At 52.6% G+C, this 27935-nt stretch overlaps 4 protein-coding genes across 13 annotated transcripts; 1 reads left to right on the top strand and 3 right to left on the bottom strand.

Annotated features, from left to right (window-relative positions):
- Positions 1 to 323: 323 nt before the first annotated feature.
- On the bottom strand, positions 324 to 5271 carry TIMM17B (translocase of inner mitochondrial membrane 17B). The gene is made up of 6 exons (XM_079765450.1): positions 5144 to 5271; positions 3990 to 4089; positions 2096 to 2159; positions 963 to 1091; positions 762 to 872; positions 324 to 671 (listed from the first exon to the last, which is right to left on the bottom strand). The coding sequence occupies exons 1-6, from the start codon at positions 5167 to 5169 to the stop codon at positions 592 to 594; spliced, it is 510 nt and encodes a 169-aa protein (XP_079621576.1). The 5' UTR covers positions 5170 to 5271; the 3' UTR covers positions 324 to 591.
- Positions 5272 to 5364: 93 nt separating this feature from the next.
- On the top strand, positions 5365 to 9236 carry PQBP1 (polyglutamine binding protein 1). 8 transcript variants are annotated; one of them, XM_079765535.1, is made up of 8 exons: positions 5365 to 5608; positions 5907 to 5991; positions 7206 to 7259; positions 7649 to 7760; positions 7975 to 8087; positions 8284 to 8604; positions 8819 to 8882; positions 9013 to 9236. In XM_079765535.1, exons 2-8 carry the CDS (start codon positions 5925 to 5927, stop codon positions 9167 to 9169), a joined length of 888 nt encoding a protein of 295 aa, XP_079621661.1. In that variant the 5' UTR covers positions 5365 to 5608; positions 5907 to 5924; the 3' UTR covers positions 9170 to 9236. The 8 variants fall into 8 exon arrangements, with proteins under 8 accessions (XP_079621661.1, XP_079621665.1, XP_079621660.1 ...); XM_079765534.1 differs by lacking the exon at positions 5365 to 5608 and adding an exon at positions 5626 to 5723; XM_079765533.1 differs by lacking the exon at positions 5365 to 5608 and adding an exon at positions 5634 to 5719.
- A 96-nt stretch (positions 9237 to 9332) lies between these two features.
- SLC35A2 (solute carrier family 35 member A2) lies at positions 9333 to 18847 on the bottom strand (the record flags this gene model as incomplete). Of its 3 annotated transcripts, none has more annotated exons than XM_079765531.1 (5): positions 18715 to 18847; positions 17067 to 17249; positions 12950 to 13101; positions 10966 to 11112; positions 9333 to 9625 (listed from the first exon to the last, which is right to left on the bottom strand). In XM_079765531.1, exons 1-5 carry the CDS (start codon positions 18803 to 18805, stop codon positions 9515 to 9517), a joined length of 684 nt encoding a protein of 227 aa, XP_079621657.1. In that variant the 5' UTR covers positions 18806 to 18847. The 3 variants fall into 3 exon arrangements, with proteins under 3 accessions (XP_079621657.1, XP_079621655.1, XP_079621656.1); XM_079765529.1 differs by having other exon boundaries at positions 9337 to 9625; positions 10966 to 11702; XM_079765530.1 differs by lacking the exon at positions 9333 to 9625 and adding an exon at positions 9803 to 9863 and having other exon boundaries at positions 10966 to 11702.
- Positions 18848 to 19951: 1104 nt separating this feature from the next.
- Positions 19952 to 27827, bottom strand: PIM2 (Pim-2 proto-oncogene, serine/threonine kinase). The gene is made up of 6 exons (XM_079764879.1): positions 24816 to 27827; positions 24567 to 24676; positions 23831 to 23881; positions 21765 to 22137; positions 21192 to 21368; positions 19952 to 21093 (listed from the first exon to the last, which is right to left on the bottom strand). The coding sequence occupies exons 1-6, from the start codon at positions 24874 to 24876 to the stop codon at positions 20930 to 20932; spliced, it is 936 nt and encodes a 311-aa protein (XP_079621005.1). The 5' UTR covers positions 24877 to 27827; the 3' UTR covers positions 19952 to 20929.
- Positions 27828 to 27935: the final 108 nt, after the last annotated feature.

Genomic DNA, 27935 nt, shown 5'->3' with positions numbered 1-27935 from the left:
CCCTGACTTGGCAATGGGGGCTTGGGAGGGAGGGGTCAGAACCCCCCCTCCCCACGCCAGAAATCCCTGTTTCCTCACTTCTTTCCCAAGCCTTTTCCTCTATGTACATATGATTCATCACTTGGCTCCCACACATGCTTACTCATGTACCTATTAACATCTTGATTCATTCCCCCTCCTGCTCATTCATTCTACAGACATCCACTAAGGCCCGCTCTCTGTGGGACTCCAAATCCTAGGGCTTCTGTGTCCCTGAAGGGGCTGTGCCTATTGTCTCAAGAGGGGCTCCCATAGGTAGCTCAATGAGCACACACACAGGCATTTCAAAACTGGTTTTAAATACTCATCAGGGCGAACAGGAAGGGTCTGGGGTAAGAGCTTGTTACATGTGAGTATGGGGTGGGGCTGGGGTGCCCTGAGAGAAGGGCAGCTGGGGTGCCCCACCCCACCCTGGGACAAGGGAACAGAGAGTAGAGGCCCTCTCTGGAGGGTCCCAGGGCCAACTGGGAGCCAGCCCTCCCTTCGAGGTAGATCATCGGGGAGGAAAACAAAGAGGAGCTCCCACGATGGTGGGGACAGGCGGTCACTTCCTCAGTGGTAGCCGTGGTAGCCCGAGCCTGGGGTCCCCTCCTTAGAGGGCAGCTGGCTGGGATCCTCCAGGAACGGGGGTGCTGGAGAGGGAAGAATCCAGTCAAGGTGAACAAGGGTGGCTAGGCAGAGCATTACCCACCTCTCCCTGACCAGCTCCACCAGGCACTCACCGTTGCGGAACTGCTGGGCAGTGTAGCGAGTGAGGAGGATGCCAACACCCTCGATGAGGGCCAACAGGATGCCCCCCATCATTGCCGAGCCCACCATGGCCAGTGGGCCACCTGGAGGAGGAAGGAGGCAGGGAGAGAGGTGAGTGCTGGCAGAACAGGGTGGAAGGGGCTGGGGCCGGGGCCAGGGCTGGGGGCACTCACTGCGGGCAGCCAGCACAGCCCCAGTCAGCGCTCCGCTGGTGATGGAATTCCAGGGATCCTCCTTGCCCCGCACACGCACCAGGCCACAGTCGATGGTGGAGAACAGGCCCCCCCACACTGCGAAGCTACCTGCAAGGGGACAGAGGTCCAATTAGTGTTCCGGGGGAATCCCAAGAATCCACGGCTCAGGGACTGGGGACTTCCGAGGCTGAATGCTCTGGCAAAGAAAGGGGAGACAAACCCAGATGCAAAGAGATAGCAAACGCCTAGGGCCATGGTCGGCAAACTGCGGCTCGCGAGCCACATGCGGCTCTTTGGCCCCTTGAGTGTGGCTCTTCCACAAAATACCACGGCCTGGGCTATGTTGAAGAAGTGGCGTTAAAAGAAGTTGAAGTGTAAAAAACGTGGCTCTCCAAAGAAATTTCAATCGTTGTCCTGTTGATATTTGGCTCTGTTGACTGATGAGTTTGCCGACCACTGGCCTAGGGGATATTCCCCACATCTGTCCTTGTGGTAGCTACATCTTCCAGCTGTCTCTAATTGTAGTCGACACTCCCTTCTCCTTCATAGGGAGGTGACAAGTTTATAAGCACATTTACCTTCTATGTGGCTTTAAACAGCAACTTTGATCTCCGTAAACCACCACATAGAATTGGAATTCTGCTCTTGGTTTTAGTGAGAAGGAAACAGGTTAGGAAAGCCAGTTAACCATCTGGTAGTTAAGATGTTTACTGAGGCCTTATTGTGTCCTGGGACCTGTGGGTTATTTGACTTCTAACTTTAAATTAGTTAATATTATTGAAGTGCTTAGCAGAGCAACTGGCACTTAGTGAATGCTACGTAAATTACATAAATGACAAAATGACTGGGGTGGTTCCTGCCCTTGTCATCCCCATGTTACAGATGAGGTTGAGGCTAAGCCACTACCCCAAGGTCACATATCGGGAAAGAACCAGGGTCTAGACTTAAACTCCAGAACTCACCCATATTAGACTGTTGGGAAATGTCCCTCTTCCAGGAAGTCCCAGGCAGAGTTGGGGCTCACGTGCGGACCTCCAACTTGAGGACTAGACCCAAAGCAACCACCACCGCCAACTCTGCCACAACCTCTCCTGTGTCCCCAGACCTCTCACCTCCAATCTGAGGGGCTCGGATCCTCACAGCATTGGCACTCCCTCTCAATCGGTGCCGAATTCCCTGGGGAAAGTGAGATGAGAATCAGAGCAGGGCCGAGGCCACTGGCAGACAGGGTTTTCAGCTTTTCAGAGCGAAGGGGATTCAGTGGTAGAGATGTGGAGAGGCAGCTAAGGACTAGGGGACTGGGGAGCACCCCAACACAAGTATTCTCTTTTAAAAATATGTTTGTTGATTTCACAGGAAGGGGGCGAGAGAAAAATCAAGGATGAGAGTGAATCATGAATTGGCTGCCTCCTGCACACCCCCACTGGAGATCAAGCCTGCAACCCAGGCATGTGCCCTGACCGGGAATGGAACCGTGACCTCCTGGTTCATAGGTGGATGCTCAACCACTGGGCCACACCAGCCGGGCACAACAGAAGTATTCTCAAAGCTGGGTTGAGAAGTTCTCATTCATCTATCCAGTTCATGATTTCTGAGCGCCTGTGCCAGGCACCATGCTGTATGCAGGAATAGAGCAGTGGATAAGGCAGACTGGTCCCTTCCCTCTCATAGCTCACATTCTAATGAGACAGACAGACCCTGAGCAAGGGTACAGGTAAGCAAGTCAGTTTCAACAGCAATATGCATCCTAGAGGAAACAGGATAAAGAGAGATGATAGCAGCTGAAGGACAAGAAAAGACCTCTTTAAGAAGGGGCATCTGTGCTCAGACTCTGAGAATGAGAGGGAGAAACTTGGGTAAAGATCCAGGAGTTTACAGGAGCTGAGGGGATGGGGAGAGAGACATAAATTGCAGAGACCTTGGCAAATGGATGGCAAAGTATGACATTTGATTAGATCTCCAGGAGGGGGTGTCAGAGAAAGGGACAGAATTTTTTATGATAAATTCAAAACATTTTTTTAAAATATATTTTTATTGATTTCAGAGAGGAATGGAGAGAAAGAGAGAGAAACATCAATGATGAGAGAGAATCATTGATCCGCTGCCTCCTGCATGCCCCCCACTGGAGATCAAGCCCACAACCCGGCATGTGCCCTTGACTGGAATCGAACCCGGGACCCTTCAGTCCGCAGGCTCTATTCACTGAGCCAAATCAGCTAGGGCTAAAAACATTTTCTTAAATTTAAGGCTGTCTTCCATCTGCCAGTTAAACTCTTGTCACTTCCCTCTGGCCAGGTTTTTGACCCAGAATCTGCCTCTAGGTAAAATCTGCCTGGCTCGGCATACACAGAGAATTTGGTGATGTGGATGAAAAAGGGGCTCTTTAATAAAATCACAAGGTGATCTGATCATAAATTCCTAACTAGAGGTCATGGTGGGTAGTCTTGTCTCAGGCCTATAACTTCTCTAGTAAGAAGGTTATCCTTGCCGTAAGCAAGCTCTGTCCATTGTTTCTGTGCATCTAGGTTCACACACCTCTGAAATGCCTCTTTTTCAAACCCCTCAGAATCGGAACCACCCTCAGAGATCACATAATCTTAACTATCTTATAATCCAATCAGAGATGTCCCTGCTTTACTTTCTCCCAAGTTCATGTACTCCTCCCTATGTTCCCTCCTTAATTCCAAATGAACAAAACCGCAAACTGTCATCATGGGAAGCATTTTTCTCCATCTGTTGAGACCTTGCTTCCAGCCATGTCCTCTACATGGCTCAAATAAGCTCTAATGAAGCTTTATAAAATTTTCCTGCAGCTTTGCACCTTCTTACAGCGACAGTGGTGACCATTTTCCCAGCGCAGCACTTTCACAGAGGTGCTACAGTTGGGTTGGGGTGAGGGAATGAGGCCATGTTTACAGTTCCCCCAAACCCCAGATTCTGGAGTCAGGCCTGGCACATGGTAGGCAAGCAGGCACCGGAATGATGAAGTGCATGTAACTGACTCACGACAGGGGCATTGCGGAAGCCCTTGATGGCCTGGAAGACTCCACCGCCGATGACGCCCATAGTGAAGGCTCCACCGCAATCATCCACAATTCGCCATGGGCTGCAAGTGTCAAGGGGAGGATGGGGTTAATGTGAGCCCTCCCCCTATGCCAGGCCACAAGGACTCTTTCCTGCTGGGAGAAACCAAGTCGTTTGAATGGGAAGTAGCATTTCAGATAAGAAGATTATTTCCCCCTCCCATTTAAGAAAAAATAAAAAAATAGTGCTTTGCCCTCTCCACCCTCCCCTCCTTTTGCAGCTAACTAAGGAATCGGCCAACCGCTTTACTATCAAAGATGAAATGAACTGATACATGCTAAGAGTTGGCCTGTTTAAAGAGAACACTATAGAAGTGTTAACGGGCTAGTAGTGTCATGAACTGGCTAGTGTCGCACCCCCTTCTCCGAAAATGAGTGTGTCCAACCAAAGGCCCGCTCTCTTCCCCTCTCTTTTATTTTTATTTTTTAAAAATATATTTTATTGATTTTCCACAGAGAGGAAGGGAGAGGGATAGAGTTAGAAACATCGATCAGCTGCCTCCTGCACAACCCCTACTGGGGATGTGCCCGCAACCGAGGTAGATGCCCTTGACTAGAACCGAACCTGGGACCCTTCAGTCCGCAGGCCGATGCTGTATCCACTGAGCCACACCGGCCATGGCTCTTCCCCCGTTTTAACCTCGCGCAACTGGAAAAACCACGAGCGGGCTGTGGGGAGGGTCCCGCACCACCTCCTCGCTCACAATAGGCTCACCTAGGCCCCGCCCCCATTCCCTACAGCAACCCGGGGGAAAACACGCGTGGTAGCCGGGGATTGCCACTCAACACCGCGCCACCCCTGGCGGGGATGGATTTGACCAGCGCGTCTCTTTTCTAAAAAGAGAGAGACGGAGTCAGAGGAGTGGTTCGTCCTGAACCGCACCTTCTCCAGGACCGTGGTGGCCCCTCTTAACGGAACCCGAGTGCGAGGGGCCAAGTGAGGGGACGAAGAGAGACAGCTAAGCGTCTCCGGAGCCTGGGCCGTGGCGCTGTGGGGCCTGCGCCTCCCCCGCCCGCCTCCCGCAGCTGGGCGCGGGGTCGCCAGAACAGCCCCGAGGCCTGTAGCCGTCGCCGTACCAGGGCTCCCGAGCGTACTCCTCCATGGCGCCGGCGTCCCGCCGCGCAGTCCCGCTAAGCCCCGGCTGTGCCACGCCCCCTCGGGAAACGCACACAGTCGCCCGAGCTTCCACCAATCCCGGGGCCGCAATTAGGTGGCTGCGTCCTACGTCAGGCCAACGGCGCGCTCTCATTGGCTGCCCAGAGGTGTCATCTTTTTCGCAGCCTGAGCTTCGCCGCGTTCATTTCCAGTCCGGGGGAGAGACGGTCTGGCTCTGTGCGTTGGGAGGGAAGAGTCGCGTGGTCCTGGGGATTCTAGCGGCGACTCCAGCGACGCCGCCCGTCTGACAGCTTGCCACTACCCGCGTGACTCTATTAGTAACGTCGAGGGACGTGCATATTTTGAAGCCGGAGGAGGTGCTCCCCTGTGCACCTCCATCCGAGCTCTTTGGTTCCTCCCACCCGGCAGTCTTTGGGGGACGTTAGGTGAGACCATTTCTGTGGCGTGGGGGAGCCGCGTTCGACCCCTACGGCGATGGGCGGGCCCTGGGCCTAGGAGAGGACCTGGTTTCTGGAGCACCGGGCCTGAAAAGAAGGGTTGGTGAGAGTTTTGGTAATATCGTAACCTATCTCTTCCACCTTTGAGCGCAGTTTCGTCTGCCCAGCTACTGGTGAGGTGGTGGGGGGTCCAGATGAGCACACACTGGGGGCGGGGGGCGCTTGCTGATAGGGTCGATTCATATTTTCTCCGGAGCTGGTTTTTAGTCTGTCCATCCGTCCCCAGACCTGCCTGCGACCCGCTATGCCGCTGCCCGTTGCCCTGCAGACCCGCTTGGCGAAGAGAGGCATCCTCAAACATCTAGAGCCCGGTGAGAGCGCTAAGAGCAGAGGGGCCTACCATGTGCCCGGCTTGACAGGCACTTACTTTGTCGTTGATACTTCCACTTGTATGATACATGGGCCTACTGTGCGTCAAGCAGTGGGGTGGCAGGCATTTTTTTTGGTTAACCATACGGATTCCTGACACCCATTCCTACTGGGTGCCAAGTATGGGGTGGGGGTGGGAATCCGGGGAAGATAGACATTTCATCCTTAATATTGACAGCTGATACCTATTTGGGCCTACTGTATGCCGGATTCAGTCCATCCATGGAAGTGATTACAGAGTATTAGGATAGCTGTCATGTACTGCAGTCTCCTGTACCTCAAGGACAGTGGCAGGATGCTGATACTGTGTGCTTTACCATAAGGATAACATTTTTTCAGACCTACTGTGGTGCCAGGCACTATGCTGGTGGTATATAGATTATTGTTCACCATATCAATATGTGTTTTGGTTGTACTAAGTGCCTGGATACACATTATGTTAACTCTATTCGTTGCCAAGCCCTGTGTACCTAATTTTTTTTCTGATGGTATATACCTTATTAATAATACTGATGATTATAGCTGACATCTCTTTTGGGCCTACAGTGACAGGCACTATGCCATTGCTGAAATACACAATTCATTATTATTTATATCCACAACTGAAGTCCATGACAGGCCTACTGAGGGCCTAATACACCTTTTTTATTCTACTGATGTTAACTGACAACAGTATGCGTCAGGCCTCAGGAACTGAATGGACTCAGAGCAGTGTTTGAATAAACCCCTTGCTATCCAAATTCTTGCTGCTAAAAATACAGGAGTCAGGAATCCTCGACTCCCCAAGCTTGGGAGCAGAATAGATTTGGACATTTTTAGAGAAACTTGTTGCTGTTTCAATTCATTTTACCCAAATCGATTTTGGTAGTGTGCTACAATGTACTCCTTGAGCTCAGGAACTGAAAGAATGTGGATAAATCCCTACCTAAACTCTGAAGCCAAATAGGCTTGGGTAACAGTGTATCTTATATCAGGGGTGGGGAACGTCGGGTCTGTGAGCCATATAAGAGCTGTGAAATCATTTGGTCTGGCCCTGCCTTAGGCATTAGGAGTGAGTAAATGAAATGTTTGACCAAATACAGCAGGCTGATTTTTAAGTTGATACTTTTGTGTGGCCCGTGAATGATGTTATAAATATCCAAATGGCCCTTGGTAGGAAAAAGGGTCCCCACCCCTGTCTTATCTGAACCCAGGAACAGGACAGATTTAGGTACGTACATGTTTTGGTAAGTTCGCTATTTATTTATTTGTTTATTTTTTTCAAACTCGAAGAGAACATGTATTTGGAAAAGCCATAGAGGTAGAAGTAATTGATTGAGGAAATGGACTCAGGAATGGCCCTTGGAGCTTGGGAGCGAGGAAGGTGACGGTGACGCGCCTGGGGGAAAGGGGAGGGGAAGGGATAGGCGCAGGCGGGAAGGAGAGCTCGGAGTTCGCTATTTAGATGCCAGGACTGGGGCTGTGAGCGCTATGTGCCATGGCTGGTGAGAGCTGGCACACGCACACGTGTCCGTGTGAGTGTGAGCGTCTCTCCAGGCCCAAACTGTAGGATGAGGAGCCCCGATACTTACTGCTCTCCTCCTCTGCCTGTCCTGGCAGAACCAGAGGAAGAGATCATTGCTGAGGACTACGATGATGATCCCGTGGACTATGAGGCCACCCGGTTGGAGGGCCTGCCACCCAGCTGGTACAAGGTGTTTGACCCTTCCTGGTAAGCCTGGGGACCTTTGGGGGGGTGGGGGAGAGAACGTCTGATTTTACCCTTCCTGTGCTGTCCCTGGCCTTGGGGAGATGGGGGGACACAAGGCAAGGGATCTGGAGGGTCCTGACATGGGGTAGGTGTAGGTAGAGATTGGGAAGCAGCTGAGGCTACAAGGGGAGGGCATCTATACTGACACTTCTTCCTCCCTCCCACTGCCCTGCAGCGGGCTCCCTTACTACTGGAACGTGGACACAGACCTGGTATCCTGGCTCTCCCCCCACGACTCCAACTCCATCGTTACCAAATCGGCTAAGAAGCTCAGGAACAGCAATGCAGGTGAGTTGGCAGGTGCCAGGGTGCCTCAGGCACTTCGAGCATTTTCTCAGAAAGGGCTCAGAAAATGCTAGTGGGTCCAGGAGGGACAGGGGAGACAGGCCAGCCCAGCCCCAGGTAAGAGAGGCTGGCAAAGGCCCCAGCTGCCGGGTTCTGAGGTGCGAGGAAGGAGGTCACTTCAAGGCTTTTGTGTCCCCAGATGCTGAGGAGAAGTTGGACCGGAGCCACGAGAAATCGGACCGGAGCCACGAGAAGTCGGATCGGAGCCACGAGAAGTCGGACCGGGGCCACGAGAAGTCGGACCGGGGCCACGAGAAGTCCGACAGAGACCGAGAACGTGGCTATGACAAGGTGGACAGAGAAAGAGAGCGGGACAGGGACCGCGACAGGGACCGGGACCGGGACCGGGACCGGGACCGTGACCGTGACCGTGGGTACGACAAGGTGGACCGAGAAGAGGCCAAAGAACGGCGCCACCATCGCCGGGAAGAGCTGGCTCCCTACCCCAAGAGCAAGAAGGGTAAGCTGAGCTGGGGAAGGCTGCGGGCACAGGGGCGCAGCACGTACAGAAGCCCTTACCCCCCCTTATGCGCGTGCCTGAATCAGGGGGCTTGGGAGAAGGTCCTGCAGCCATGGCAGCTGGGGACCATCTGTTCTTGCAATGGGGGAAGCTCAGTGATCAGAGGTCCTTGGTGCCTCCATTGAAGACCTTGTTCTGCCACCTCCTTCCACAGTGTCAAGCCGGAAGGATGAAGAGTTAGACCCAATGGACCCCAGCGCATACTCAGATGCACCCCGGTAAGTGACATGGACGCCCTGCACTTCCTCTCTGCCTCACTCTCTCCTTCCCTGACTCACCGGTTATTTGGGAGGGGGTTGCCTGCCACCTCCCACACTCCCATCCGCCTGACCCTCTTGTCGTCCCCAGGGGCACCTGGTCAACAGGACTCCCCAAGCGGAACGAGGCTAAGACGGGTGCAGACACGACGGCCGCCGGGCCCCTCTTCCAGCAGCGTCCCTACCCGTCCCCAGGGGCTGTGCTTCGGGCCAACGCCGAGGCCTCCCGAACCAAGCAGCAGGACTGAACCCAAGCAGCAGGACTGAACCGAACCCTCGTGGTTTTTTTAATAAAAGCTTTACAGTGGCTCGAACCCGCCAGGCCAGAGTGCTTTCCTTCTCTTGCATTTTTGAGGCTTTCCAACCCAAGGTGGCAAGACGCAAAGCAGTTTATTTGCAAAAACTCACCTAAGAAATACTGTGGGCGGGGGGGGGGGGGTGGCAGGGACATATGGGGGCAGCAGGGGCTAGAGGCTGAGGTGGTTGCTATCTGGACCCTCCTTATCAGACAGTTTAGGTGTATCAGCCCTGTGTGGGGGTGGGGGTGGGGGGCGGCGGGGACAGGGGGGATCGGTGTCCGTCTCCCCCCACCCCTAATACTGATCAGAGTTTGGTCCTGGCTGTGCCAGGGCAAGAAGGGAGGACGAGGCCAGGCCAGCGTCTTCAGTCCCAGCAGCTACGAACCCTTCACCTTGGTGAGCAACCTGTGGTGGGAATGGGAAGGAAAGAAAAACATAGAAAGCTGGGGTGGGGTGGGCTGGCAGGCAGGCAGGCATCCTGAGCAAGCGAGGGTGACAGCAATGAGGCTGGTAATCCTGGGGTTAGTAATGGAGCCCATGTGTAGAGAGCCAGGTCCCCTGGGTCAGAAAGCTACACGTGGACTAAATAAATACAACATCTTTATTTGGCATTAGGTATTCTGACATTGATTCATTACAGTTCCTTAGAAAACAAAAAAATCAGAACAAGTTAATCAAAAATAAAGGTCCAACGGCCCTATGTACACATAGCAAAGACAGCCCAGGCATCTCCCAAGCGTGCGCATGGGCACAGACACCCCCCTCCCCACACACACACGCATACACACACACACACACACCCGGGAGACAGTTAAGGGGTTAATAAGCTTTGAGGAGCGCATGGGGCAAGTTCCATATTTCAGCAACTTTAAGACACACACCCCCCCCCACACACACACCCATGAATTAAGGATGCCTCATTCAGCCAGTGGGGTAGCAAAGAGTATGGTTGGCAGCTTTATTTTTTTTCTCTCAGAAAACAACCCTGCATCTGGCAACTGACAGTATCTCTTCGATTCAGTCATTTCAGGGACCTCCCTCCCTGCTTTTCCCAATACCCTGGATCATCAATGATCTGATTACACAAATCCCCCCAAACCACTAAAAACCACCTAGTCCCAATTTCTGGACCAGGCGGATGCAACACCTCAGCTCTCACCCCAACCTGTCCCACAAGAGACCCACTTTCAGGGGTCTCGGTGTCAGGGAAGCCGCCTGAAGGCCGCAAAAAGAGCTGCTAACATGATCCAGCGTGGGGGTGAAGGGGAGCAGGCCTGGAGCTATGGGAAATGAACCGCCACAGGCAGGCATCAGTCATTATTAAAGAGCTGTAGGATTTTTTTGTCCAATTTGTCCTTATAAAGGTAGAGGGACGACTGGGAGGGAGTCTCCCAGGCATGAGACAGGACACCTCTGGCTGAAGGAGGGAGGCAGATAAAAAGACCTTAAATGACAATACCCTCCCCAACCTGGTCCTCACAGGGGTTAAGACTGGGACAGAGGAGGTGGCTCTAAACCCCCCTCCATGGGAGGGGGGTTTCAGCGGACAAGGAAGGCTTCATGTAACGCCCGCCCAGCCCCAAGCCCCTCCCAAAGTCTCAAGGACCTGGGATAAAAGACCTTCGACCCCCGAGGGGCCAGGCCCCAGGGGCAACTTGGGGTCCTGCAGATGCCCAACACCCTCCACCCAGTCCCCCTCCCTGTGTCCCCACACCGTGGCCAGCCCTCACTTCACCAGCACTGACTTGGGCAGAAAGGGCTCCGTGCTGAGGTCTCCACGGTGGGAAGACAGCTGCGGTGGCGGCGGCTGCCCCGGAGGCTGCTGGTGCGTGCAGGGCCCAGAGGCAGCGGTGGGAGCGGAAGCTATGGCTTTGGCGGCACCTCGGGGAAGGCTGTAGAGGTAGACGGCGCCGATGACCAGCCCGGCGCCGAGGGCAAACAGCGGGTCCACGTGGAAGCCGAAGAGGCGGATGGAGGCAACAGTGGACAGCACGATGGACAGGGAGGTGGCAAAGCCCTTGAGGATGTTGTCAGCGTACTTGACAACGACCGCCACCAGCAGCCCGCCAAAGGCCTGGTTGAGCACCACGCCCCAGACAGCAGGTGTGTACCCGAAGAAGAAGCCCCGGTGGGCCACGGCGGCGCCCTCGGCCCACCAGAGCCCCAGCAGGCCCAGCAGCGTGCCGAAGAGGCCCAGCTGCAGGTTGCGCAGCCACACGGAGCCCGAGCTGCCTTTGAGGATCTTCTCAAAGTAGACACCTGCAAAGCCCGAGGAGAGACAGGAGGCCACGACAGCTGCGAGGCCCACCCCAGGGTTCTGGTCCAGTGGCCGGGGGCCCCCGCCGCCGGCTTGCTGTGCCTGGACGATGGCGACACCCGTGAAGAGGAGCAGGAGGGAAGCCCACTGCAGCCGGGAAAGGCTGCGGTTCAACATGAGCACGGAGAACAGGGCTGTGGTCAGGATCTTCAGCTGGTACGTCACCTGTGAGTGGCATGTGGAAGGTACTGAGAGGTGCGGCTGACCCCCAACATGTGCACATGGGGGACAGCACCCACCGTGGGCCCCCAGGCACAATGGGGGGCGGGGGGACAGGGTAGATGACAATAAAAACAGCAAACATTTCCAGCTGCTGCCCATGGACAGTTATGGCTAAATTGCTCTGAGGTTCCTCCCAGAAGGTACACAGGAGGTTGACTGTGCAACAAGTCCCCGGCCACACCCGAGCCCACATCCCAACCCCACTTCCTGGCTGTGTAATGAGGGAGAAAGCACTTGCCCTGTCTGAGCCCTGACATCTGCTGTCAAATATGGCTGGTGTATGTCAAACGCCTCACACAGAAAGTAATGAATGAATGGTAGAGGTCTTGATGACGGAGGTCTTGATCAATACCTGTTGATACAAATGAGTCCGCCACACAATATTAGCAAATTATGTGCTGGGTGTGGGTGTAAGCACTTCATTCATTTGATCCTCATGTATGAAGTGCGTGCTACTGTAATGTCTAATTTAAAGACGAGAAAACTGCCCTAGCCGGTTTGGCTCAGCAGATAGAACATCATCCTGCGGACTGAAGGGTCCCAGGTTCCATTCCCGGCAAGGGCACATGCCCGGGTTGCAGGCTCGATTTCCAGTTAGGGGGCATGCAGGAGGCAGCCGATCAATGATTCTCATCATTGATGTTTCTGTCTTTCCCTCTCTCTTCCTCTCTGAAATCAATAAAAATAGGTATTAAAAAAAAAATAAAGATGGGCAAACTAAGGATCAGGGATTTTAAGTGACTCACCCAATACCACACATCACACAGCTAGAAAATCGAGCTGGGATTTGAACCTGGACAGCCTGGCCCCTGAATCCAGGCTCTTTCACCATTTCATAAGGCTGCCTGAAAACAGCCTGAAGCTTATCTATCACCAACCAAGGGCTCTTCCCGGGTATTATATCTTTTAACCTTTTGCACTCGGATGTCGAGTGTGACTCGACACGGTTAGCATTAGAATAAAGGAATCGAGAAAAAAGCAAGCGAGTGCAAAGGGTTAAACATCCCAGCATCCCAGTGAGTAGCTTAATCCATTTCCATGCCCATTTCTCACGGATGAGGAAACAGAAGTCAAGGGAGTTGCCCGGATATTCCAAAGGTGATAAGAGATCCAGCTCTCTGCAGCCCCACCCCCGTCCCCACCCCCACCCCAGCCAGTTCCTCCAGGGCCGTGCTGGGCTTGGGGCTCACCTGGAAAGTGGCAGCTGGCAGGTTGGAGATGGCAACATACTGGAGGTTGTTCTGCAAGGTGTAGATGAGAGAGGGCACAGCGAGCTTGAATGTGTCCACGTACTGGACCAGGACAGCCTCGTGGAGGAAGAGGACCAGATGCTTCACGTTACCTTGGTGGACGGAGGAGAGTCTTTTATTTTTTTCAATTATTTGTATTTTTAAAAAATATATATTTTATTGATTTTTTACAGAGAGGAAGGGAGAGGGATAGAGAGCTAGAAACATCGATGAGAGAGAAACATCAATCAGCTGCCTCCTGCACACCCACTACTGGGTATGTGCCCGCAACCAAGGTACATGCCCTTGGCCGGAATCGAACCTGGGACCCTTGAGTCCGCAGGCCGACGCTCTATCCACTGAGCCAAACTGGTTAGGGCGAGGAGAGCCTTTGAGCACGGACTACCAAAGACAGGGATCCTCTGCACGCTGGGACTGGGCAAGCACTCCACACACATCTGCACAACGAACTCATCAGCATGAACTAGGATGGTGGTTAGCAGAAGCCCAAGGAGTGTAGGCGGAAGGCTGTTTATCAAATACGGATGATTTTACACTCCACTTGTAGGCTTAACCTAGCTCCTTACTGGCCTGCACGCTGCCCGAGGGGCCATCTCCCACCTGGCTGCATCTTTCTGTCAGCCCTACACACACCAAGCAGTTACCCCCGACACATGGAAATACGCACGCTGGACTGTTCAGCAGAAAAGTCTGGTTGGGACCTGCGCCAATCAGTCAATGGGGATATTTTCTTATATGATAAGGCCTTTGCAAAGCTCGTCCCGCTTTTTTTGCAGTTCAGTGTCACACCTCAGGGAAAACCCAACCACTACACAAGATCATCACGGGACCTGTCGATGCTCACTCACATTCCCTGTCCTTGCCTTTCATAGCGTTAACCCCAGGAGTAATGATCAATGTCTAACCCCTTACCCGAATTTCCTGGGCCCAGGTGTTTGGGTGTTTAAACATTTCCAGGTGTTAGAAAGATAACATGGTCAAAATACTATATACTTCATATAACACACTCCACATGAATGGGCTACACACCATCATCAAGCATTCATAGTCCCACCACATGAGAAAAAGAAAAACACACAAATATATCAATAGCCCCACATCAGGTCAGGCCCAGCTTTACCCCCAAATTCAGAGAAAAGGAAAGTGGGGAAGCCCTAACCAGTTCGGCTCAGTGGATAGAGCGTCGGCCTGCGGACTGAAGAGTCCCAGGTTCGATTCCGGTCAAGGGCATGTACCTTGGTTGCGGGCACATCCCCAGTAGGGAGTGTGCAGGAGGCAGCTGATAGATGTTTCTCTCTCATCGATGTTTCTAACTCTCTATCCCTCTCCCTTACTCTCTGTAAAAAATCAATAAAATATATTTTAAAAAAAGAAAAAAGAAAAGTGGGGTGTGTGTGTGAAACTGTAGGTAAGAGATGAAAGCCTATGACTAAGTCTGCAGCTATTTGTTTCTCCCCATCTAATGGATCAGCCCCATGAGGGCAAGATGCAAGTCTGCGCTGCTAACACCCCACCTCCACAGCCACAGCAAGGCCTGCCAGGCAGTGTTCGCTAGAAAGTGTCTGAGAATCAATCAGGAGCAGAGCAGGTAGGTCCCTAAACTGCTGTCTCCCAGGGCCCTGGAGCTAACGAAGTGGGTAAGAATGTCTTGTTCAATGTAAGTGCTGAGGGCAGAGCCACATGCAAGGCCTTTATAGAGAAATGACTTGGCAACATTTTAAAGAAGAAGGCCTTCAGGGGGGTGTTTAAATTAGGAGATAAAGCTACCTTATAGGAAATACAGCGGATAGAAGAACATGTTAAATACAGAGGATAGAACTACTGGGAGGCAGTCAGCAAAATCTAGGTTACCCAAAGTCTACAAGACAAATGACCTGGTTTCTTCAACAAATTAACGAGAGAGAGAGAGAGAGAGAATGAATTGGAGGGAAATCTAGAGGTTAACAAACTCAGAAGACATTACCAAGTACAAGACACTGATCTTGGTATAAACTTGACTCAAACACTCCTACATGCTGAAACCGGTTTGGCTCAGTGGATAGAGCGTCGGCCTGCGGACTCAAGGGTCCCAGGTTCGATTCCGGTCAAGGGCATGTACCTTGGTTGCGGGCACATCCCCAGTAGGGGGTGTGCAAGAGGCAGCTGATCGATGTTTCTCTCACATCGATGTTTCTAACTCTCTATCCCTCTCTCTTCCTCTCTGTAAAAAATCAATAAAATATATTAAAAAAACCACTCCTACAGAAAACACATTGACAGCTGTCAGAGGGGAGGGTGGTGGGCAGCTGGGTGAAAAAGGTGAAGGATTAATAAACAAACAAACAAAAACACCGTCTAGACTCTAGACCAGTGGTCGGCAAACTCATTAGTCAACAGAGCCAAATATCAACAGTACAACGATTGACATTTCTTTTGAGAGCCAAATTTTTTCAACTTAAACTTCTTCTAATGCCACTTCTTCAAAATAGACTCGCCCAGGCCGTGGTATTTTGTGGAAGAGCCACACTCAAGGGGCCAAAGAGCCGCATGTGGCTCTCGAGCCACAGTTTGCTGACTGTGGGTCTAGACAAACAATAGTATGATGATTACCAGAGGAAAAGGGGGGGTGGGGAGAGGTTGGAGATGGTAAAGGGGGGATAAATGGTGATGGAAAGAGACTTGACTTGGGGTGGTGAAGAGACAATATACAGATGATGTAATACAGAATTGCTGTATTCCTTAAACCTATATAATTTTATTAACCGATGTCACCCCAATAAATTCAATAAAAAAACTTGACTCAAATACATTTTTAAAAATGTTTATGACGCCCTCGCTGGTTAGGCTCAGCGGATAGAGCGTCGGCCTGTGGACTGAAGGGTCCCAGGTTTGATTCCAGTCAAGGGCACATGCCTGGGTTTCGGGTTCGATCCCCAGTAGGGGCCACGCAGGAGGCAGCCGATCCATGATTCTCTCTCATCATTGATGTTTCTATCTCTCTACCTCTCCCTTCCTCTCTGAAATCAACAAAAAGCCTATTTAAAAAAATACTTCATGTGGAACATAGGGCAGGCCCTCAAATAACATTGTTTTCTTTAATGTTATTGTGTTATAACTATCGAAATGCCTATGAACTTAACTCATTTGTATCAATTAGCCTGTGGTAAAACTGGTTTCATTATACATTGTTTCATTTAAAGTTGCTGAACCTATTGATGACATTGAGGAGTTACTGTAGTTCAATATAATAAGGTGGGGGGCATAGGTAGGCAGACATACAGATTGGCAGTGAGGGGATAGTCACTGACGCTGATTGTTTTTTTGTTTTGTTTTTTAGTAATCCTCACCTGAGGATATTTTCTCATTGATTTTAGAGAGAGTGGAAGGGAGGGAGAGAGACAGAGAAACATCAGTGTGAGGGAGACACACTGACTGGTTGCCTCCCTGGGATGGAGCCTGCAAGTGAGGTACATGCCCTTGACCGGAATCGAACCTAGGACCCTTCAATCCGAGGGCCGATGCTCTCTATCCACTGAGCCAAACCGGCTAGGGCTCACTGACACTGTTTAACCCTTTGCACTCGCTTGCTTTTTTCTCGATTCCTTTATTCTAATGCTAACCGTGTCGCGTCACACTCGACATCCGAGTGCAAAAGGTTAATAGCAGAGTGGCTATCAGTTGATAATTGTTGAATCTGGGTGATGGGTACATGGATATTTTCCTATTTGATCATTCTCTCTGGCCTTGTGTTTGAAGCTCCTCGTAATAAAAAGTTAAAGAGAACTAACTAAATCATCATGTGAGGCTCACCTGCCATTGACGGGCACAGACTGGCTCCCTCATACAGGGTTTGGGGTACAAAAGTGTAGACGGAGCTACTCATAGCTGGAGGAACAAGGCAGCTTGGCTGTACTTACACACTTCCCAGGCCGTTCTACAGAGTCAGAGGTATTACCCCAGCAAACCCTCCATGTGGGTGTAGGTCTACACACACACACACACACACACACACACACACACACACACACGCAGAATCCTACCGGACAACTCCGGTACAGCCCCCCTCCCTGGCTCATACCCCTCTTCTGTGCGAAGAGTAGCAGCAGGCAGGTGAGACCTTTGAGCACCTCGGCCATAACCACAGCAGTGGTGGCAAAGAAGCGGTCGCCAGGCAGCGTGCGGGTGTAGCGGATGCTGAGGATGAGGGAGGCATTCTGAACCACCAGCACGGCTAGGGATATGTATTTGAGGCGCCGGTGAGCTGTGGGGAACGGAAGGAGCAAAGGTGAAGAAGGTGTCAGAAGCTGCTTGGGGCATAGCCATCCCACTCCCCTCCCCTCCCCCTTTTCAACCGGGATCCTCCTGGCCACCACTGCTTTCTCCTCCCTCTGCCTGCCCATCCTAACCCGAGGAGGGTCGCAGGAAGAAGATCCAGAAAGGTAGAAGTGGGTCAGGCCCATACCTGGAATCCTTCTGGGTGTTAGGAAATGGTCACCTTGCTTCCCCTGAGAAGCAACTCTCTCCCAGAAAAAAATAGCAACTACAGTCTCAACATTTATTGAGTGCTTACTGTGCGCCTATCACTGGGCTAAGGGATTTATAAGGATTACAACAGACCCCAATGTTGCTCTGATCTCTGAAGGAACTATAAGGATTCCCATTTTATGGATGAGCTAACTGAAGCTTTCTATGGGATGCTGCTTCTATTTAATGAGGGGCTGTTCCATGTAAAGAATGATACTCTGATACAGGGAATGAGACCACTGTATAAAGCAGGTTCGCTGCCTAAGCAACAGCCTTTCTCCCAACTAAGAGATGATTTTATTCTTCCACACTCAGAAGGGTCTCTCCAACCCCTCCCTCCCATGAGGACAGATTCTTTCTGACCCCCAATAATCTGACAAATAAGATCTGATTCCCACACTGTCCCAAGGATTGAGCCCCACATAATCAAGGATTACTTCACCAAAAACGGTCTGCTTCCTTCAATGATATAAGGACATTTCCCTTGACTCCACATGGTCCAGTCCTCCAACCACTGCATTCCTCTACCTCCGGCCGAGAATTAGTCCTTGTTTTACTCCCACAATGAACAATCCTGGCTATAAGGAAGAGCCTGGCACCCTCAGAACGTCCGTTCTCTGCCAGATAAGGCAGGACTGCCCCCCCCCCCTTCACTCCAACATATAATAAACCTCCATTGGGAGGGGACCCCCAGATGGCCTGCTCCCCATATAATGAAGGACATCCCCATCCCCAAAATGGACTCTCTAAATCACATAAGGACCTGCCCCACCCTAACTCACAATAGCCCCTGTCCTTTTATAAGGAAGAATCTCCACCCAGAATAGCCTGTCCCTTCTATGAAGAAGAAACTCTCCCACCCTCGGAATGGTCTCTCCTTTCCCTAAGGAAGGACCCGCACACACACTCAGAATGGTCTTAGCCCCCCCACGAGGAAATACCCCCCTAGACTCAACATAGCCTCTGCTCTCCCTGTGCAGAAGGAACTCCCCTCATCACCCTCGGGATCGATGGCTCCCACCCTCCAACACACTCACCACGGTCTGCTCCTTCTTCCCTCCCCACCCATCCTCACCCCCGCTGCACACATTGGCCGGTCCATATGGGATGCTCCCTCTCGCTCCAGCCATGCACCTTCCTGACATCCCCCAGCGATCCTGCCCCTGCCCCGCCGCCGGCCGCTTGGCCACGGCCTGCCTCACCCGCGCTCATGGTCCCGGGCTCCAAGGCCCCCGCGGAGACCACCCCAGGCCCGGCCGCCGCGGTGGAACAGCCAGACCCAACCGCTGCCATGTTGGCATCTGCCTGGCCCGTCCCCTCGGCAACAGCAGGCCACTTCCGTGTCTGGCACTTCCGCTTCCGGGCGTCTAGGGTAAGCTCGGACGAGGGACGGGCCGGCCAGAGCAGTGGTTTTCCTCGTCTGGTCCCGATCGCCCAGTTTTGAAGCCCCGGGACCTGGATTCCACGTGACAGGGAGATCGCGCGTGCGGCCAGCTCAGCCCCCCCCCCTCTTCCCGGTACCACACCCGCCCTCTTCATTGATCCCGCTTTCCAGATCACCCGCCCATCCCGTCTCCTCGTCTCATTGGTTCGGTTGCCCCGCTCCTAGCTCGATTCTTTATTGGCATGGTCTTCGGGTGGCACGGCGCTTTCCAAACCAAAACCAGGTCTTTCCTGGTTGGACTGGTTTCTCTTTCCCCTCTCCAAGACAGGACCCACCCCCTCTGCGCGCCTCCGGGCTTTTTGGGAGCAAACTGATGTTTGAGGAGGCGGGGCAGGTGCAGGTCAGCCAGGTAATCTAATCAGGGCAGTTGAGAATATACAAATGCAAAGGCACAGGAGAATCTAATGGAGCCAGAGAAGGGAGGGAAAGGAAGCCAACACTGAGATGGAGAAGGAACTAAGTGGACCGGTAAGCCTGCAGGCGAGGGGCTTACAGGTTAGCTTTTGAGAGCAGGGCAAGAGAAGGTACAGCTGCGTGAACAAGTGAAAACAAGATAGAATAGGGAAGGGAAGTCAAGAATTAAGGGAGGGAGATGAGCACTTAAGGGTAAAAGGGAGGGGGGAAAAGGTAAGGGCCAAACAGGTGTTAGAAATCAAGGGCTGGTAAGAATCCCACTCTGCCCTCAAATCTAGCCCCACCCTCACCCTCGCCCTCAAAGGGCTTTTCTTTTCCCATGAGATTGGATTGGAGGGAGGACATTTTGTCCTGCCCATAAGCTAGCCATCTTTAATCAGGGAGGTGTTCCCACCATCTTCAGTATCTGTGTCCAATGGAGCCCTCCTGCACACAGTGGTCATTACGTAAGAGCTGGGGAAGGGGCGCTGTCAATAGTTTTGGGTGAACCCGGAAGAGATCTTTAGGATGGCACCACAAGACAGGCTCCCCGAGGGCAGAGGTGAGATCCACTCCACCTCCCTCTGGGCTCAGCACGCCGCAGATGCTTCACAGCCGCCTCACTGCAACCACAACCGGCCAGTCACTTGTGATTCTATTACGTTTATTAAATAGTGGGTTTCCACACATGGCTTTTTAAATAATCCAGGCATGTGGGGAAGGGAGAGGATGACACAGTTGGAGCTCCCTTCCTCCGAATACATAAGTATTTACATTTCAGCAACTGGACAATCCTGGCTCAGAAGGAGGCAGCAAGAATCCAAAAAAGGTGGAGGGGGAGGCCCTAGGAGAACAAACAACAAGACTTAATTCCCCCACCCTATCCCCCCCAAAAACCATCCAACCCATCCTAGTGGACTCTGGTGGTGTCCATCTCCCATTCCTTCCCAAATCTTGGAAGTAGGGTTTTCTCCTCACCAGAATAAGAGCACTTGGAATAACAGAGTAGGGTCCCTTCACCAAAAAAAAAAAAAAAAGGAAGAAAAAATAAAGAAAAAAAAAAACAAGCCCTAGGATAACAATAGGGCATTACCTCCCCCAGAATAATCAACCCTGGGCTGAGGTAGGCAAGCAGCTTGACTGAACATGGAACCTTAACCTAAGCTAGAAGAAACAGTCCCTTGACTAAAATAAGAGCTGCTGGGGTATTCCAACAAAAGCACCCTTGTGCCCAAGTTAGAGCATTTCAACTAAGTCTGTGTGGTGTAGCAGGCAGGAGGTGCCAGTGTAAGGGCTGTAACACAGATTCCCGGGGCTCAGAATGGAATTAACTTCAAACAAACATTACTTAGTAAAATGAGAAGCAAGGAAGCCCCCCCACCTCCAGAATAAGAAACCACAAATTCTGGGGGGGGAAGGCTCCTTAACAGGATTGGGATGGGGACTGGGCAGACTTGGCTTGTTTTCTGACCCCTGATCCCCAATCTCTGACCCTAGTAACACTGGATTTTTAATGACCTGTAAAACCAGATCAACAGATGTCCTTCTATCCCTGTGGCATGACCAGGGGACAACCCAAACTAGGGCAGCAGGGACCAGGCCAAAGGGGCAGAACCCCCTTTCGGGGTGTCGGGGGGTGCATCCTCAGCTGGTGTCTGCATCCAGGGATCCACCAGGATCTCCTCCAATGAGGGTCGAGCAGAAGGTTTAGGGTCCAGGCACCGGCGGATTAGGGCACAACAGTCTGCAGGACGAAAACACACAGGAAATTGGCAGTTAGTTGGGGTCACCAGTCCCTGGGAGGTATGGAGTCCACTGGGCTAGGGCTAGTGAGGGCCTCACCTGGGGACACATGGTCAGGGAAGTGGAGCTCAGCCTCCAAAATCTCCTGGTCCCTCTCGAAGGGAATGTCCCCGCATACCATGTCATAGAGAAGGATACCCAGTGACCAGACAGTGGCCGGGAGGGCATGGTACTGGTGACGAGAGATCCACTCCGGGGGGCTGTATACCCTCGTCCCTGCATAGAAGCCAGAGGTTAGACCATTCTTGGATAATGCCCTTATTTCCACCCCCCACCCCCACCCAGGAAGTCTAGTCCTGTCACCACAGTAGGGGCTCTTTAAGAGCACTTAAAGACGACAGAGTCCCCTCATAGAACAAAAGCACTTAAAAGTAACGTTAGGCTACCCTTACCAGGAAACAGGATCCCCTCACCAGAATAAAAGCCCAGAACAAGGTCAGGGCACTGTGAGAAGATGGGCTTTAACAGAGGGCAAGGCCTCAATATTAAAAATCAAGAACCTTATAAAGTTACAATGTAGGTCAAGGGTTATACCCCAGCCCTGGAGATCAAAGGTCAAGAGTCCATAAAAAGGTAAAAAAATCCCCCCACTGAGATTTACAAAAGCCTTACCATCAAAGTCAGTGTAGGGTTCATCATGAAGCAGGGCACCAGAACCAAAATCAATGAGTTTGATAGAGACTCGGCGGAGGTCTATCAGGATGTTCTCATCCTTGATGTCACGATGAACAACCCCACGGGTGTGGCAGTGCCGAACTGCTGCCACTACCTGGGCGAAGAGGCAGCGGCTCCGTTCTTCCCCCAGCGGGCCCTGCTCTGTGATGTAGTCGAAGAGATCCTGGGCAGGCAAAGGCCGCTCCAGGACCAGCATGAAGCCCTCTGGGGTCTCAAACCAGTCAAGCAGGCGGATCACACCAGGGTGTCCACCACCTGCACCCACCTTCCATAGCAGTGCTACTTCCAGTGGGCACGTGACCGACTCTGACTGTGGGAGGAAACGGAGAGAGAAGAGGACACAGGCATTAGGCCAGTAGCTCTGAGGCTGACTTCGGGCCTGAACTTAAAAATCATAGCCCCTCAACCGCCTAACTATGTGGCTTTGAGCAAACCACTTCCTTCCCGGGGTCCGTCTCCTCATCTTAGGGGCTCAGACTCACACAGACCATTGGGAAGGTGATTAAAGCCAAAAGCCTGTACATCTCTGGCATGTAACAGGAGTTCCGTGAATATTTCAAGAGCAGATAAAAGTGTTTCTTTTTAATTTTTTTTTAAATCCTCGCCCGAGGAGGGTATTTTTCCCATTGACTTTTTTAGAGTGGAGGGATGGGGAGAAACATTAACATTAGACACACAGATTGGTCACCTGCCACTCACAACAGGGGCCGGGGAGTGAACCTGCAACTGAGGTACAGTGCCCTTGACCGGGAATCAAACCCTGAGACCCTTTGTTCCACCGGCGGAAACTGTAACCACTGAGCTAAATTGGCCAGGGGTAAAAGTGGTTCATAAAGAAAGACTGTATTATGGAATATTTTATCTGTTTTGTTCATGGACATCTCCAAAGAGTTTAGAACAGTACCCTATGCACAGTAGGTGCTCAGTAAGTGTGAAAGAGATGAAAGCACTTTACAGCATAGCATCTGGCCCCGAGTTAGCACTAAATAAATACCATTACTGTGTAATGGTTTCTGTTTTGCTCACTGACATAGCTCAAGCACTAGCACAGTGCCTGGTAACAGGGTAGGGCTCAATACATGGTATGTGTTCAATAGGTGAAAGCAATTAGTAGAAAAGAAGCTACCACAAACCGAGCTTTCAATAAAGGTAACATTTTCCCTAGTGCCTAGACTTGTGCCTGGGACATAGCAGGTCCTCAATATACTTTGGTTAAATAGCTGAAAGTGAGCGATTGTAAAGGAACAGGCACACATTAAGAACTCAATGTTATCACGGCATTTTTTTTTTTTTTACTGTTACCAAGCATCTAGAACCAGGTTGAATGAAAGTGATTAGTGGGACGTGGAATACAGTAAGCTTTTTATGATGAAGCAAAACCTGGGGCATACCTTGGTACTCAATACAGGGCATGAATGTTACTGGCCACAAAAGCCGCCCCTCTAAAAAAACCCACGTGGGTGCAAGGACCTTCAGAAGCAGCCTTTCTGCCCGAGATGGGGCCCTCTGCTGGCCACGCCACCGACTTGCACAGCTGCAGACAGGTTTTTCTCACGGCGATGAAAATGCCGCTACTGCGCAGGCGCACCTCCCCAGACCCCGCCAGGGGGCGCTCCCGCATTTACAACTGGCCCAGACCCGCCCTGCCGTCCGTTAGCGCGCTAACGGCACAGAAGCAGCCACCGTCACTATGGCAACCAGTGACCTCTGCCCCCCCTTTTCCCACCAGCATGCCCTGCGGGCAGCCCCTGAGGCAGCATTTGGAGGGAGGACGAGAGAGGGGGGCTGGAGGGGAGAATCCAGGGCTCTGGGGGAACCAGGGTGAGTCAGAATTGTGTGGAGGTGTAGATGTCACTGCAGGGGAGTAAACACGGGCTGGGAGGAGTGATCTCGTCAGTAGCAGGGCCCAGGGAGGCGAACAAGCCATAGAGAGGCAAGGGGGCGAGTGAGCCCATCGTCAGCTATGGCGCCACCAGGTCAGGCAGGGCTCCGAAGATACTCACCAGGGTGGACCAGCCCAGCACGCGATTCCGGGGGATCACTTTGATGGCCACCTGGAGAAGCGGGCTGGGGTTAAGGGGCTGGAAGATGACCCCCAGGTCCTTCCTTCTCAGTCCTGAGCCTCATCCTAGTCTTTGTGGCCCCAACCACCCCACACCACGACCCCCAAGGAGCCGGGGACTTCTCCCTGGCCCGCCAAGTCCCCAGGACCAAGTTCACCTCTCCCACCGCCCTCCGCCCTCGGCTCCGGGCTCCGTTCTCAAGCCCAGAACCTCGCAGCCCAGGTTCCGAGCTCCAAATTTCTTCCCACCCAAGCGCTCCATCTTCCAAATCCAGCCCCAAGATGCCCGACTGTGTCCCGGGGTCCTGGTCCTCAAGATTCCATGCTGGAGACCTTGCCTCCCCAATCCCCCAAATCTCAGCTCTGGGTCCCCACCTTCACACACATGTACACGTCCCCTGGATCCCGGGGTCTAGGGTCCTTCGGAACCCCCGCTCCCTGTTTCACTCTCCGGCCCTCCCGAATCCCTGCCCCTCCCCCACACGCCCACCTGAGTAGCCACACACGCACTCACACCGGCGCGCGTTCGAACGCCCCCCGCAAGCCGGGTGCCGGCTCTTCGGACCTGACCTTACACATATTGTGGGATCGTTCCCAGTCAATCAGAAGCCCAGCCGCGGGCCTCCCGCCCCCGCCACACGCACACCTGACCCTCCCCAGATCCTCGTGGCGGATACCTGGAGCCGGTCGGTGATGCGATGTCCTGCGAAGACTGTGCCAAAGCCCCCCTTTCCCAGCAGGGGGCCAAGTCGGTACTCGGCCTCGAACGCTTCCCGATCCTTGCCTCCTACGCAGGCAGAGGCGAGGAAGTCAGGGTGGCCGCGTGCTAAGCCCCCGCCGCGACCCTCCCCCCTTCTTCCCACCCCGGGTCGCCCTCCATCGTCTCAGCCCGCCCGGCCTGGTAGCGGTAAAGAAGCCTCGCTCACCTGGCGGCGGTGTGGGGGTCACGGGGGCCACCGCAAGCCCCTGGAGAGGTTTGCTCAACATGGAGGAGGCGCTGCGCAGATTGAGCCCGCTGAGCCCGCAGGGCGTCGACGCCCTGGGCAGCGAGGATGGGGAGCCAGGACTTGGGGGCGCCAGGGTGGAAGGCGGAGAAGCCGGTGGCCCAGAAGCGCCCACAGACGGCGCAATGCTCTGATTCGTCGCGCTCGCCAGCCCCAACGCTACTGAGCCGGGGCACGCGCCTCCCGAGAGAGTCGCTCAGAGCGACGGCCCCGCCCACTTGGCTTTGATCAATCCGGACGCGGCACCTGCTGTACCCCAGCCAATCGGAGCCTGCCCTTATTTGCATACCACCCTCCAGGTCTCAAGCACCCCCTTATGCAAATACGCGCCCGGATCTTCCGTGGGGGCGGGGTCTGCATGCAAATGAGGGGGCGCGCGCGAAGAGGAAACCGGTTCTGGGAATCCCTTTGCAGCAACTGCATTTGTTTTGGTTGTTTTTATATATGTGCGTATATGTATATATAGATAAAAACTTAAAAAAAAGCTGCACCCCCTCCTTTCCTAGGAAGTTGGTTTGCTGCTGCCTCAAGATTAGCACGGAGATAACGCCAGGCCCAGCTTCTAAGAATCTGGGCCAGTGGCTATCCAGAACCCCGTCTCGGAAGGGTGCTCCTCACCATGGACAAGGGTCCTCTAGGTTAGGCGACCCATGGCCTCTGCCCTGAAACTGAAGCCAGGGATCCTGGAAGATCCTGTTCAGCTGCCAGGGAGGGTAACCCCCTGACCACTACAACAAGAGCATGCTGGTCAAAGGCAGCATCATAGAGAGGCGGCCTGTGGGGGTGTTTTTGGAGTTATTAACTTAGACCTGGTTAAACCCAGCCAGCTCTGAGCCCAGTCAGCAGGTCCAGAATCTGGAAGGGCGGGCGGGGGGGGGGGGGCGGTTCTTGAGATGGGGGAGCAAGCCAGAGTGGTGGTGGCTTGGGGGTGTGCTCCAGGTGAGAGACAGGGGCTGAGAGGTGGTAAAATACCCTTAGTCACAAATTTGAGAAAAACAGAGTCGGGCCTCATGCTGCAGGAAGACAGACATGCACTCCAAAGAGACACACATGGAAGTACCATATGAGATATACACAAATACGTATCACCACATTCGTGTAAACTTGTCCTAGACACACATGCAGACATGCACTGTCACAAAGAGCTACATCCACTGTCAGGCAGGCATGCTGCCAGAGAGTCATGTCCCAGAATGACACAGAGATACAGTCACAGGAAGACAGGCACTCCGGAGAGATTCACGTAGACCAACATTACCATGTGACAATGACACAGAAATGTCCATCAGACACACCACCAGAACTTGTCACAAAGGCACTGGCACCGTCAAATGTGCACTGTCACATAAAGACTTGTACTGTCCCAGAGTCTGTCACAGGAAGCCACACAGATGCTCGAGACACACGTGCACTGCTGCAAAGGCAAACATATATATGTGATAGAACCACATAGATAGGCAGTGTCACAAAACAGACACAGATAGATCCAGTCACAGACATGCATATACCCACAGGCATACACGCAATGACATCGTTCAGAAATAGCTGCCCAGAATCCATCACAGGGACACAAATGGACATCCACCCCATCAGAAAGAACCACAGATGCGCTATCACAGACGGAACCACACAAACATGCACTCAGTCTCAGAAACAGACACAAACTGTCATCATCTGGCACACCTGGAAACAAGCCCTCAGCACACACACAACTATAAACACTCCGTGAGATGCGCATAAAGACTTGAACTCACTACAGTAACGTATACACAGACAACACCCAAAAAGCAAATACACACATGTACTCTCCTTTATTCACCTGACATTTATTAGGGGTCTACTGTAAGCCTACCAGGCCCTGGTGGGAGTGCAGATATTAGAGTCAGGCATCATAGCCTTTACCCAGGAAGTTGATAGTCCAGTTATTGGGGAAGGAGTAAAGACATATTTGGCCCAGCCGGTGTGGCTCAGTGGTTGAGTGTCGACCCATGAACCAGGAGGTCATGGTTTGATTCCTGGTCAAGGGCACATGCCGGGGATGCAGGCTTGATCCCCAGTAGGGGGCATGCAGGAGGCAGCCGATCAATGATTCTCTCTCATCATTGATGTTTTTCTCTCTCCCTCTCCCTTTCCCTTCCTCTCTGTGAAATCAATAAAAAACATATTTAAAAAAGACGTATTTGTAAATAGATGGGAGAATGTGGATGAGGTGACACAGAGCTTCTCAGAAGAGACCCTCTACACATCCTGAAAGACAAGGTTTGGGGCTCGGGACAGGAGAAGGGCAAATTCTAGGCATAGGCCCAAGGTAACTGGAGGCAAAAAGAAGTAGGCAGGGGCAAATGGTGCTTACATTTCAACAGTAGAATAAATATCTACTAACATTTGAGCTTTTGGAATGTGCTAGGCACTGTGCCATCATTCATTATGTTGACCATATGCATTCTCTCTCAATGCTCACAACCAGAGTGTGAGAGAGTAGACATTCATCACCCCTGTTGTACAAATGGGCCACTTGAAACTCGGGGCCTGTGATATGACCAAGGCCAAATGGCAAGAAAAAGCTGAGGAAGTTTTCAAACCAACTCTCCAGCACACACACGCTTGACCAATGATTTCAGACATCCCTCCGACGGCCACTCAACCAGCCACGCCCTCACCTGTAGGGTTGGGCACGCATCCTTCCACAGGGGCCCCATTATTGAGGCACAGCAAAAAAGACACTTGATTACAAGAGCAAACATTTATGGCGAAAGAGGCAGGCAGAGAAGTTGGAAGTTCAGTCCCTGCCCTCAGCTCAGTCCTCTGCTCCCAAACCCCCCCAGGAAATAAGGTGGGCAGAGGCTACATCCTGTGCCACTGCTGAGGCAGGGGCCGCCCGCGAGGATGGAGCTTTCTTGGTGGCAACCGGTCCAGAGGTGGATTAGTAAGCAGTGAGTCCAATATGAACACACGGGGCCCCAGAGAGACCCTCCTGGAGAGCATGCAGCCCTCAGAGGTCAAGCCAAAGCCTGTACCCTCGCTGTCTCTGCCCAGAGACCA

This window comes from Cnephaeus nilssonii (genome assembly GCF_951640355.1).
Source record: "Cnephaeus nilssonii genome assembly, chromosome: X".
NCBI lineage: Eukaryota > Metazoa > Chordata > Mammalia > Chiroptera > Vespertilionidae > Cnephaeus > Cnephaeus nilssonii.
The sequence above is the reverse complement of the archived record's forward strand: the minus strand, read 5'-3'. Positions and strand labels throughout refer to the sequence as shown.